This window comes from Poecile atricapillus, chromosome 18 (genome assembly GCF_030490865.1).
Source record: "Poecile atricapillus isolate bPoeAtr1 chromosome 18, bPoeAtr1.hap1, whole genome shotgun sequence".
Lineage (NCBI taxonomy): Eukaryota > Metazoa > Chordata > Aves > Passeriformes > Paridae > Poecile > Poecile atricapillus.
In genome coordinates, this window is record NC_081266.1 from 370,952 (window position 1) to 384,274 (window position 13,323).

General features: G+C 40.8%; 1 protein-coding gene across 3 annotated transcripts in view; it reads right to left on the reverse strand.

The window, feature by feature from the left end:
• FBLN1 (fibulin 1) overlaps nucleotides 1–13,323 on the reverse strand; it is a 63,332-nt gene that overhangs the window by 32,843 nt on the left and 17,166 nt on the right. For all 3 annotated transcript variants that reach the window (XM_058853040.1, XM_058853041.1, XM_058853042.1), the window contains exons 3-7: nucleotides 10,914–11,049; nucleotides 6,968–7,139; nucleotides 5,113–5,172; nucleotides 3,268–3,369; nucleotides 1,519–1,656 (exon numbers count right to left, since the gene is read on the reverse strand). In XM_058853040.1, coding sequence (XP_058709023.1) covers nucleotides 1,519–1,656; nucleotides 3,268–3,369; nucleotides 5,113–5,172; nucleotides 6,968–7,139; nucleotides 10,914–11,049 — 608 coding nt within the window. The remainder of the gene's footprint in view (nucleotides 1–1,518; nucleotides 1,657–3,267; nucleotides 3,370–5,112; nucleotides 5,173–6,967; nucleotides 7,140–10,913; nucleotides 11,050–13,323) is intronic.

A 13,323-nucleotide genomic window follows, 5' to 3' on the forward strand; every position in this document is an offset into this window, starting at 1 on the left:
ACTAATGTAGTTTTGTCCACATAAAGCAACTAAAATTTAATTTTTGCCACCTGGAAATGGGATGAAATCTCCTAAAGCTATCAAAATACAGAAACCCTCCAGCAACAGGATACCTCAGCTTTCTCATTCACACAGTTGATACAACAGTAGCCCTAGAGTTTTGTGGGACTTAAAAAATGAGCCTGGAGACCATTTGAAGTTTAGGCTGGGTTAATACTGAACTGGGTTCAGCAGGGTTCTACATGTAGCTCAGTCATGTTACTTGGCATTTAAAAGCCATACATGAATATTATTAATTTTTTATTTTTATCACTATTAACATAACATTAATAAATAATGTTATTAACATATCTTACCCAGATAAGAACTTTCTAACATTAGTGGCGGGTATATCTGTAGTCCTTTTTATCAACAGGAAAATATGTTAATACTTGCCAGTAAGCTATTTGTTGGCCTAAATCTGATGTCATTCAAACCACCAGAAGTGTTACTTCAAAGGGACCACAGTTACACCATGATACTTTCAAAAAACATTGCCTGATATTCTGCAGGTTTTGCACTGGAGTTTGCTCATCAGCTTTTTTATTTAATCTATTTATTAACCACTGATCCGTTCCTACTGTAAAACCTTACCTAAAATTTCAGTTGAGTTAATTTACTCATTTAGTACATTTATATTTACTTATAAACCATTCTAAGCTTAGGCAGAACAGACTTTCTTATTAGTGAAAACCAATTCCACATCAACTGGGGTTGGCTGCTAATTTATATCTCTGTAAAGGCAGCATGCCAGGTGAAGTTACAGATGCACATGACAGCATTCTTTAAGCTAGATGGAACTTGAAATAAGTAACTTTTTTAGTAAGAAAGACTGTTATGTTTGTGTTCAAACGCAGCTAGTCAAGAACAGTGGTTTTAGCCTCTTTACATTTTTAAATCCCTAGGAATGCTGTGATTAAGAAATTAATCCCTTTGTAACTTCCTACGGATAAAAGCTTACTTTCTTTTTCTAAAGATGCATCTACCTTCACATTTCCAAACTGAATCACCTGGTTTCTCCACTTGCCACACTTTGTTTCACACTCCAGAATGTGCAAACTTGATTCATTCAGGTGCATCTAAACCATTATTTATGCTCCAAGAGCAGGACTTAGGCACTCCAGTCACTCATGAGCAATCAATTCAGCACACCAGACTGGAGCTAGGCAGAAATAATCTCCAGGGTATCATGTATAGTTTGAGTTCTGGGCCTTCATAATCACTGGTTTTAGTCACCAGACCAGCTCCTAATATGCAACACAAATTGCCAATGTGAAATAGAGTTATCTCTCCTGGAAGTCTCTGCAGCAGCCCCCAGCTGCATGGTAATCTGCAAGGTCATAGGTGGAAAAACTGCTCTTGAAGTGTGTCTGTCTCAATTACAAGTGTATTTACCAAAAGCCAAAGAGCACAACATGATGTTGTGCCTCATATTTAACTTAAGCCTGGAAGATTTTAGTTTCTCAGCACAGGACATACCTTTGCAACGACTGTCATCTGTTAGCTCATAACCAGTTCCACAGCTCGTGTCCCGCTGACAGCGGAAGGATCCTAATGTATTGACACAGGTTTGTCCAATCCCACAGTTGTGTGTCCCAGTGATACATTCGTTAATATCTACAGCATGCACAATTATTTAAAAAGAAATAAGAGAGAGTAAATAAGAAGCATGAAGATGGGAAGAAAAGAATCTGAAGGCTAGCTATGGGCACACCTCCAACCAGACAGTCCTCTGAGCATCAGAATACAATGGTGTGGATTTGGCCTCACATCCCACTACACAGCTGTTGCCAGGGCATGAGCCAGCAAAGAGATTTGGACCCTGTTGGTTCCAGGACTCACTGATTCACTGTACTTAAGAAGAGGAAAATCAACTGAGTGAAAGCAAAGCGTCATCATCATCTGATTGAGTCTAGCAGTACATGATGTCTCCAGACATGTCTAAGGTTGTTAGAGGTAGGATGTGTAGACATGGTCTGCTAGTGGAGTTGGCAGTGTTTGGTTTATGTTTGACTCGATGATTTTAAGTGTCTTTTCCAACCTCAGTGATTTCATGGTCAGATTATAGTGACTATATGAATGAGGTAAACTTTCAGAAATCCTTGCCTTGCTCTGCATCCCACCAACACATGGATTAGGGACTCTCTGAGCCAAGCTGGATTTTCTACTTCACAGCTACTGATAGACATTTCCTCTGTGAATTTGTTTCATTCTAACTTTGAATACATAAGAAAATCTGACATCCATGTGTATTAAATGTAAAAGCTCTTCCTTTTTATATGTCCAACTAGGTTAGTGTTAATCTGACCAGTCACCAATATTTATTTTATATTCTGGAGTTTGTATCTAAGCCACTTCAGACTCCATTTTCAGTCACTGACAGAAAAAGGTTCTCTTCATCTGGAGCACTCGTCATCCTTGAACATCTATGCAGGGTGGGCAATGTGAACTGTGCCCTAGAAGGGCTCACGTCCCTCAGCAGCAAGGAGCCTGGGCTCACTAGCTCAGAACCAAATGTCACATTGCACATGCCTGAAATCCACCTCTATCCCAGTCCATTTCATTTGATGTCACAGATTAGAATATGCTGAATTGGGATGGATCCACAGGGATCATCCAGTCCAACTCCTGGCCCTGCACAGACACCCCTCAATCCCCTCCTGAGCATCCCTGAGAGCGCTGTCCAAGCGCTCCTGGAGCTCTGGCAGCCTCGGGGCTGTGACCATTCCTGGGAGCCTGTTCAGTGCCTGACCACTCTCAAGAGGTGGGGGAGGTGTGAAAGAACCAGTTCTTCTGGGAGAAACTGACAATCCTTCCTTGACAATTCCCATGCCACTCATGGAATCTAGAACATTAATCATTTTTGTCAGTTCTGCCCTTAACAAGCTAAAGAATCCTACTTTATTTATTTTGTCTGCCTTATCAATAACAATTCACTTTCACAAGAGAGAATAGGTATTCTATTTTGGTTTTAGTCACAGCAAAAAATTCAAACTCTGCCTCTTCTCCATTCTAAATTCTCCACCTTTTCCACTGACCCTCCTTAATTTCATCTTCCCACAATTCTCATTTCAACACTCTATTCAAATCAACTTTTTATGACTTCACCTCTTTCCCTAGCTGACATAAGCATATTCTGGTCTCTTCTCTCTGGGTATTTTTGTATCTATTCTTGTTATTTTAAAACAAGAATGTTTATAATTGAAACAATGGCTTTATTTCTTTTACCTTCACAGGTGATACCATCTGGTTGAAGCTGATACCCAACAAAGCAGGAGCAGACGTAACTGGATCCTGTGTCTCTGCACTGCTGAGAGCAGGGACCACCACCTAATGGATATGTTAAAAGGTCTTGTTTAATTAAGAGGCTCTTCATAGGAACTGAAACAAACCATTAATTTACAGGACACTTGATTTATTTAGAAAAGAAGTTAATACACATATACACAAGAAAGAAAGGGCTAAGTACTGAAAACTCTAAAAATGTATACAAGAAGGGTTATTCTGACAAACAGAAAGAGGATACTACAGAGAACTTACACAAAAGTTGGCTTATCTTTAAGAAAACTTTCTGATCTTGTTAAAATAGAAATTAATATTAAAAATGTTTCATATTCTAAAAATAGAGAAAAGGTTATATATTTCCAAAACCAAATATTTGTTGTAAGGCTGCAGATATTCTTAGTACTAACAGAACCCATGTCCTGTTTTTTAGAATGGCTGGACAGGTATTAAACAAAAGGTTTGAGGTAGGCACAATCCATGTGAGCAACTGCAGCTACATTAAAAATAATTGTATACTATAAATAATTTTTTAAGTACAACAATTTCTAATGAGGACAGGGCCATTAAATCACTGAAAATTAGATGGGAACTGAAAATCAGGTGGAACCATAGTTTTGTGGTTGAGATCAACAGCCTCTGCTCTCTGAATCTCTGCTAATACTGTGAGCTCCATCCTGACACAGTAAAACCTGTAGTGGAAGTGTTAGATGAACAGAATTAATTTCCTCATGTAACATGAAGGTGCTCCAAAACAAATTGCTGGAAGTTCCATTGCCTAGGAAATTTCAGTTTCCCCTGTTCAAAAAATTACAAGTACTTTTGGCATGCCAAGTTTATCAGAAAATATGCTGTAGACAGAACCACCAATTGGCAATGAGCAATACTAATCCATCTCCTGCAGGCAGCTGATTAACTAAGAAATACAACAACTGATTACATGAAGAAATAATGCTAGGAAAATATGTAACACATATTTCTATGTCGTCTCTCTTAATCAGCAACTGGAGTCAAGGAGGAGAGGCACTGTTGACTCTGGTTCACTAATGACCTGGTAGATATTCCCATTCTCTCCAGAGTGTAACAGCTGTAGAACATGGAGCACAGTAAATAATTTTGCAACTGGAATATAAGCCTATTAAATTGATTTTATCCTAAATATGTTTCTGGGTTCTGAAATGCTGGCAGGAAACAATGAATCACTGCTGGTTTAGGTTTATAGACATGTAAATCACATGTGACAAGCAATAAGTCAGAATACTTAGCAGAGCAATATTCCAAATGCATGTTTTTAAAGAGGCAGAGCAGCATGACTAATCAGGACTATAGCAACTTTTGTCTTCCTTTTTTTCAGGTGATGCATCTCGAACAGAAACAAGTTTAATTTCATATTCAATCACCCTGATAATAAAGCACCAAGAGAAGAATAAAAGATGCACATATTTAATATAGGATCACCATATTCTGAAGAATCCAAAGTACTCCACAGGTTCAAGGGTGACACTTCTGAGGTATTACCCACTAGAAGTTAAGTAGAAGTTAAATGCATTGTGTCAGCTTCAGTTGGATAGGACAGACTCCACTGTGAGAGACAATGCCTCCCCTGTATTTAGTAACTATTTAGGCATCACATAACGGCCCATTACTCTTTGGAAAGGCTCTTCCTCATGATTTTTTACCCATAACTATCCTAGGCAAAAGGCTTTGAGTAATCTCTAGATCTAATTTGGCTTCACTTTATTGAAAGCAATCACAAAAGAGCTGGCTAGCAGGACTAGTCACCTGACTCACCTCTGCAGCCATCATGCAGATAAGGATCTTCTTGGTCTAGTTCCTCCTTTGAAATTTCAGCTAAAAAGAGGGGAGATAGGCATTAGAGGAGAAAGCACTTTTCTTCTCAAGGTAAAACAGTGTGTGCATGGGATGGAACTCACACCAGGGTTTTGGACAAACTAGGACAAAATTAAAATTCATTATTTACATATTTTGCAGCTATTTCTTGCTTAAATTTGACATTCAAAGGCTCATGGCCACGGGGCATTTTCCATCTGACTGATTCAATATGAAAGTCACACTGTGATCATAGATTATATATGGACTGAGATTTTCAAATGCAGATTCTTAATGTCAGTTTTAACCAAAGCTTAACCTCATTTTCATAAGGCATGTTGTTGAGGCATGCTTGGCTTCCACTGCCTTTGTAGTAGCTTGGGGTGCTCAGAGATTTAATGAAAACCAGATTAACCTCAGTTATTTATTTAGACTTCATTTCAAAAAGAAGTCCACATCTAAGTTTCTGGGCACATACGTATGGCATACTTTCAAATATACACATTGGAGAGTTTTGATCTGTGATGCTCCTGCCACATGTGTGTATCCCAAGAGCCCATTCTCTCCACGTGAGGACATACAAGGGCCAAACACATCCTGAACCCACTGCTTCCCCAAAGAACCAGCTAATGGATTTTTTCCAACCCCACTACTTTGAACACCGGGGAAAAGGTAGGTTGGTAGTGTGCAAAAACACAATCCCAAAATGCTCTGCTTATTGACTAGGAAACTTAGGCTTGTTTCAGTGACTGCCCTTCAGCCTATTCCACCTGCAGTCACTTACAAGCAAGTGATGCAGAGAGGATGTGAAAGCAATGTTTGTGCAATGGCATGAGGCTGGGTTAGTTCACTGAATCCTCAAGCCATAGGGGCACAATTCAATTGTGCAGAGCTGATCAAATCAGTTTGCCCAAGTCTGACTGGATTTTGTACAGGCTTCTGGGGACACAACAGCAGAGATCACAAAATTAATTAGGCTGGAAAAGGCCTCCAGTCAAGTCCAACCTGTGGACAACACTTTATGTGATTCTGAGAGCCAGCTTGCCTTACCCCTGCAGCAGAATGCCCTTCATGCACTACTATGGCACAACAAACACAAGGTTCTAGTCCAAAAATCTGCCTTGCAAAATGGAGCCTCATCTCCCCTTCACCATCAACCAAAATGTCTATTTTTGTTGTTTGCTCTGCCTTTCTGCAGGCATTTGTTATTGTCAATAGTGTTATTTGATGTATGTTCAAACACTTGCTTGTTTCTTAGTTGAATGACGAGAACATTGCCCTGCCCTGCATGTGGACACAGCCCCAGCTTTGCAATGCACAGGGGCACTTCCTGGAGATCTTCAGCTGTCCCAGACAGTACAGGCATTTCAAAAACCCCTGATTTGTGGGCATTTGCCTCTCACATAATGGCAACATTTGCATTCTGCTGAGCTGGCAAAAGCCCTCTAGCAATTTAAAAAAATTTTCAATTGTTTGTTGATTTTCATTTTAATTAAGCATTTATCAGTGGGCAAAATGCCATTAAAATTAATTTATAGCCTATATTCAGCTTCTAGGATAAGATTATTAGTTGACAAAATAAGCTCTCATACATTTAAATTCTGATACCAGAAACTAAGTGACCCCTTTCCTTATTTTTAACAACAGCCTTTCAGGTATCACTAGCCAAAGAAGTGAGCTCCAAAACATGCATCATTAAATTACTCAGACGAGATGTCACATTAGAGGAATTCCAACAGAAATCATTTAAAGTGAAAACACTCTTTGTACCCTGTATCATTTTGTGTCTCACTCTTCTAAGTATGCAATAAAATACCTGGCTCCTTTTTAGGAGCATAATCACTGATGGACAGATCAATGCCTTCTTGACCTTTCCCACAGCAAGTTCTGAAGACAATTCCACACTGATATCCTATCTTTGGGTTGGGTTCACAACTCTGTCCTCGGAGTTGGGCAGCCTTTCCCAGCAAGCAGCAGTTACAACATGTCTGTTAAAAAGAAAATGAAAATATTAACAGAGTCAAAGCAACATGAGCCTTGACAATGATGTCAACAGTTATCTCACCTTGGCACTGATGGAAAGTTTTTCACGACTGACTCACGAAGGAAGATGGAGAAGCTGATGAAGAGCACACTCTGGACTCTGTAGACCTGGACACAGCTCCACATATTCACATATTTCACCTGTGAACTTGGGAAGTCACCTTTACTTTCAGTTCTCCCACCACAGAAAGGGACCAGCACAGCAGTGATAAGGTGACTTTAGCTCACATTCATGGCACACTCTGGAATTCCAAGACATTGGTACATTCCAAAGTAGCATGGAATTACCACTAGCATGACCCTGCTATGATCCATTTCAACCTTTCCTTTCCCACAGCCATGTTCCTGGCTGTTGGCCTCTTCTGAAAGCCTTTGATCCTTTAGTCAGGAGTGCATTGTAACCTTCATATTAATTCAGCTCTTGAGGCGTTTGCAGCCATTTTCCAAATGCTGCCAGTTGCCTGGAATCAAGTTGTGATGACCATTTACTTATTTGCTAGAACCATCACTGCTTTCATGGATGGTGTGACCTAACAATCAGGTTGTTATTATAGCCTTTCACTGCCTGTAAGCCTCTGCTTTTTAAGTCATTCCAATAATATCAAACTTTTTTCCCCTGGCATTAGCAAAATCCCACACAGCTTCAAAGCTGTGCCTTGCTCCTCATGTTTGAATAGAGAGTAGACAGCTGTGTCCTTCCTGGAGTCCCATGATCCCTTGGCTGCTTTCTCACAGAAAGGAATAAAGGAGTAAAGTTACGTGTGAGGAATTTGAAGGTTTATTTTTAGTGTGATTAGGAAGCACCTGAAGTTCTTTAGATGAATAAGGTCTCTTGATTATGTAAAGTTTACAACTGTTTTACAATATTTCTTATTATTTATGTTTAGATTTAAGTAGTCAGTTTTGGTGTGAATCCTGTAGCAACACTGCTTTTGGTATCTGTCCACAAGAGGTCTCTCCCTTGCTGAAATCTGTTAGATGGTAACCAAAAACCCACTAGTAACTCAGAGGAATTTTCCAGAACTTTTAAACAGATAAACAAAAATTTAAAATATTTTCAACAGTCCAAAGCAATGAAACTTTTGTGCTCACCTACTACACACAATCAAAAGTATTAATGACAAAACTTCTGAGATAAAGATGTATATCAGCCTTTGAAAAGTACCTATGACAAATTTTGGGGAAAATATCCATGCACCTTAAAGGTAGTCAAATTTCTAGAAGCTGCACTCCTTTCTGTAGGGCTGTTGTGGTACATACTTCCAGAAAATAATTTCTACACCTCGTGTACCAGCATCACATCTAGAAATAGATTGCTTTCTTTTGATGAAGATTTTAAAGATTAATCATTCATTTTGCATCCTTTTCTTTTTTTCCCTCCAAGGCTAGAAAAACTATTCTTCCAAATAGCCAGAAGAGAAAATTCTGCTGATAATTTCCTATGCCTATTGTGTTATGTGTAAAATCTAAGGCAAATATTTTCAAAATTAAGTCTTTTTGTCTTCTTTCCAATCCCAAGTTTTGGATTCAAAGGAAAGATTAGCTGCCCCATTTGTTGCAAAGGGCTGTAATTAATCCTTCTGACTGAATTACTCAATCATTCTTTCTGCCTCCTTGAAGGAGACAGAGAAGATCCAAGAGACATCACCTGAGCTAAAAAAATGGACCAACTTAGGCAAAATGAGATTCAAGTTTGTCTACCACAGCAAGGCATAACTTCCAGACGTTGTATGTCTCAAGGTGATCAAATTCAAAATGTAGTCAACAGAAGAAATGTTGAATTGTTCACTGATATTAGATAATAAGTCACTTTATGATCACCATGTCCACCATGGATCAGAGATTACCTTCACAGATACTCCTACCTCAGTGAAGTTGTTAGGTGCAGGATATTCCTGCTAGGGAGTAGCAGGGCAGAATGACTCACAAAGATTAATTAATTCAGACTATGTTTATACCAGTAAATTAAACAGGGGCAGAATGTAGGCTCAGGGCATTACTCCACAATCACCTGTGGTGTTTAAATATCAGCAAGCTCTAATGGCAACTAGCACTGCACCAGACAGGGCTGAAGTGTGTTGTGAGGCCAGCACAGCTCTCCTGCACTGTGTGTGGCAGGGGAAGGACAGCAGCTACGTGACAGCTGTGCTGAGCCATTTCTTCTCAGGGCCACAGATCAAGGCCCAGTCCAATTTGTTTAATAATCAAACTGTCACTATCAAAATCTGCCATCTTTAAAGAAGTCTGGCTGTTTACAAAAACACCATTAAGTCTCCTTCCTCATGCTGACAAGCTTACACAGGGAAGCATCAGGCAATTGGTGGGTAAGTGGGTTTCCTTGAAGAGTTGCATTCTGGTTTAGAATTGTCCTATGACGTGTGGTTAAAACAGTACCACTGCTAAAATCCTGCCTTTGGTGACAAGCACTTGGATCTGCAGAGTCCTCACCATCAGTCCTTGTCCATCTGCTCAGAGCCCTTCAAAATAGTGACACAGAGGGTGGAATATTATTTTGTGCCACATTCAGATGGAGGGGGATGTGTCTCCCAGCAGGAAAGGCTGCACACAGGGAATTCCTGTGCCAAGACCAGGGCATTCATTCCCTGGACATTATCAACAAGTGATGCATGGCCTCTCTGGGAGACATGGCCCATTGTGGGACAAGGTAAAACTGCACTTGTGGGCAGACTCAGGAGAACCCAGACTCATTGGCAAGGGTTTTCTTTCTGGGTTACTTCCCAGCCCTGTAATCAGTGGCATCCCACTGACAGGAGCAGACCAAGCCAGAACTTTCTAGAATATGAAACTTGTCAGTCAGGGACTGTCTGCCATCCTCTGCAGATTGTTTGATTTTAACTGAAAGAGCCACTCAGCATCTTGGAGAAGGGAAGAACTAAGATCCCTCTCATCTGTTGTCATCACCATGGAAAGAACTCCATATCAGAACCAAAACTGTTCATGTCCATGGCCAAGTTCATGATCTTACTGATGGAACTTTCTTCCAAAAATACACTGAAGAAAGGTATGACTATGCTCCATTCAAGGTAGAGAGGAACAAAGATAGTAATAAAAGTGGAGGGCAGGGCACAGATCAATTGCAGATGCCAACAACAGGCACTTTTATTCTGCTATCAGATGCTGGTATCACAGGCTTACAGATCTCTCCATCCAGTTGTAAATCAAAGTCATGTTAAATTAGAACATTTATACAACCTGGAATTATAACAGATCTCTCCATCCAGTTGTAAATCAAAGTCATGTTAAATTAGAACATTTATACAACCTGGAATCGTGAGAGGATTAACTTCAGTCCTACCCCTTTGGACCACCAATATTGAAAACCAGTGAGTCTGACCTTAGGCCACGATGCTCTAGTGAAAGCTGAAGTCTGAAACGTGTCTGAGTTTCTCACCCATCCGTCACTACTGCACTGATGTCCTCTTTTCATGCAAAAGTAGTTTCCTGGCCAATTAATCATTCAAGATTTTGCATTCTCCCTTCTGCCTCAGCTAAGATGCAATGTGACAGTCTACTTTGCTAAACAGGGCTCCATTTCTCAAAGAGAAGGACAAAGCAAACAACCTTAACAGAGACATGAGGTGCAGGTGGGGAAAAAACTGTGTGTGTGCAGCAAACCAAGTCTAATAACCACCAAGGTCAACCCTAAATAACCTCAATTCCACTTTTTAGAGACAAATGGGAGTATCTCAGAGTCTCACCTTGAAGTATTCGGTTTCACAGGTGGAGTTTTTGGCAATATGTGAGTCACACTCCTCACGCACGTTGGCAAATTCAACCCCGTCGGAGCAGGAGTGCTTCTCCAGCTGGCTGCGGCAGCACTGCTCCTGGGTCATGCTGCCAACAGCACAGAGAAAGGGGAGAACAATGTCACATATGGGTCAAGATGATGCAAGATTTGACAGTTAGTACTTGTACTAGTCATGTGGAAAGGGGTTTCTGTGGGAGCACTGTTACAACATAAAGATATTCTCTGGGAGGAGGCAGATTGTCTGTGTGACGTGTTTAATACAGCTTCACTGCTGATCTACCCTGCAGCCTGTCCTAACAACTTTTTTAAACAAATGGGTACAACAACACCTGCCTCAGGGTTCAAAGTGCTCAGGGCTGCATTCTGGCATGTTTTGTGACAGCTAGTGGCTGGGAAGTGTGATGGAAGGGAGAAGTCAGGCTCTGGACCTTGGGAGAGCCTGCAATCCCAGTCTACCCTCACACCTGCTGCCCCAAATCAACAGGGATGGCATGTGGGAGGAAAATCAGAGCATTGCTCTGTGGGACACCTGGAGATAAATGAAGATACCAAGAGAAGTCACAGTAAGAAACAGCAGGCTGTATTGCAAGCAAGGGAAAATAAAGACAAGGGAAAGAAAAGAATTACAGGGCAGGGAGATGCAGAGAGGAGACAGGATAAAATTGTGCAGAAAACTTTGCTTCATTACACTGCTCATTAAATCATTCTATTTTATCTCAATGTCAGTGAAAAAACTGCAAACTTGTTCCTGCAGGGAAAAAAAATATACATGAGGAGGCTTTAAACTTCTCCAGTCCAGTTGCTACTGTCATGTGAATACAAAGCCCAGTGAAGACCTCTCTCCTCTCTCCACTCTGCTTTTATGTGTAACTCTGCTTTGCTTAGTAGTTTTGTGAATAAAGCTTTTCCACCACTACCTTCTGTTACAGACACTGGGAAACAGAGAAAATACCCTTTGCTCCTAAAAATCCCCTATTCCACTGTTTGAAATTTTGATAATATCTGGAAAAGGAATGGGTTAGTGGACTACTAAACTACAGGCTTCTCCCACCTGAGATAAGTGGCTTGCCATGCTCCCCATCTGGAGGAGCTTTCTTGCTCTCCAGGACCATAGGATGACCCTTCCCCTCCCAGGTAGGATGAGGGACTCCCTGAGCTCTAAGGCCAGGCAACTAAAAGCAGGGGACATGTCAGTACTGGGCTCAGATTATGCTCTGTGCATAATCGTCAATATCAAATGTCAAGATACATTCCTGAAGATTCCAATTACTATTTATTAGATTGTACATGGGTCACTTCTAACCCAAACCACTCTATAATTCTACAGTTCCATGGTTAGTAATGGTCTGACTGTGCAGTTCTCACTTGGACAAAAACAGCCATGATATTTAGATGCATAGGAACAAAAACCAGGATAAATTCATGAACAAATTATTAAAAAATAGACTCTAAAATCATAGCAAGAAGTTAAGCCTAGGACAGTAACTTTATTTGGCAGGATATTTGAAGTTTTTGATATCTGATTTAGTTCCAGTTTGGAGAAATATGTAGGGTTTTGTTGCTGAAATTCCCTCTGAAGCAGAATTTCCATTCCCTGCCCAGCTCTGGGGTGGTCTGACTTTCAGGGCTTTGGAAGCCTCTAAAAACTGAAGTCCAAGCCCAACAGTGTGGGAGCTGAAACTTTCCAGCCTCTTTACCCCTCCACAGTCTCTTGAGGAGCTAGATATGTTAGCCACAGACAAGCAAACAAATAAACAAACAACAGCAGTCTTTCAGTAGATCTGTTTGATTCCTGATGTGGCTTTGTTTTTTCAAACACAAGCCAACTCTGTGAAATCTCTGAAAAACAGGCAATTTCAACCAAAACAAGAAAGTTCCTTGAATGTTTCCCACAGCTGTATTCCTAAGTCATGTGGTCCACCCCAACTGTAATAAGGAATTAAACATCAACTGGATACTAGGTTAAAATACTATTTGTTCAGTCTGAGAACAACAATGATAAAATCACACTTCATTGCCCAAATCCTACAGCCAAGTTGCTCTGGGAGCAAATATTGCTTGAGACTCTAAACACTGGTGTGACAGTAAGAGGGGCAGAAGTCCTTGAAGGATGGCAGAGAAAAATGTCAGAAATACCTGCAGAGTGCTGCTCTCCCTTTTCCATCTGCACCCCAGCCCAGGTGCTGCTGCTGCTGACCAGAGCTCACCACAGGCAGCTTGGCAGGCTCCAGGAGTTTGAGATGGGCAGGGTGGCTCCCTGTCTTTCCTAAATCACAAGGCTCTCCCTGGATTACTGCTCCAGCTGATACAGGCTCACTTTCCACTCCCTAGCAAGGTGAAGGAGCCGTCTTTCCTGGCTG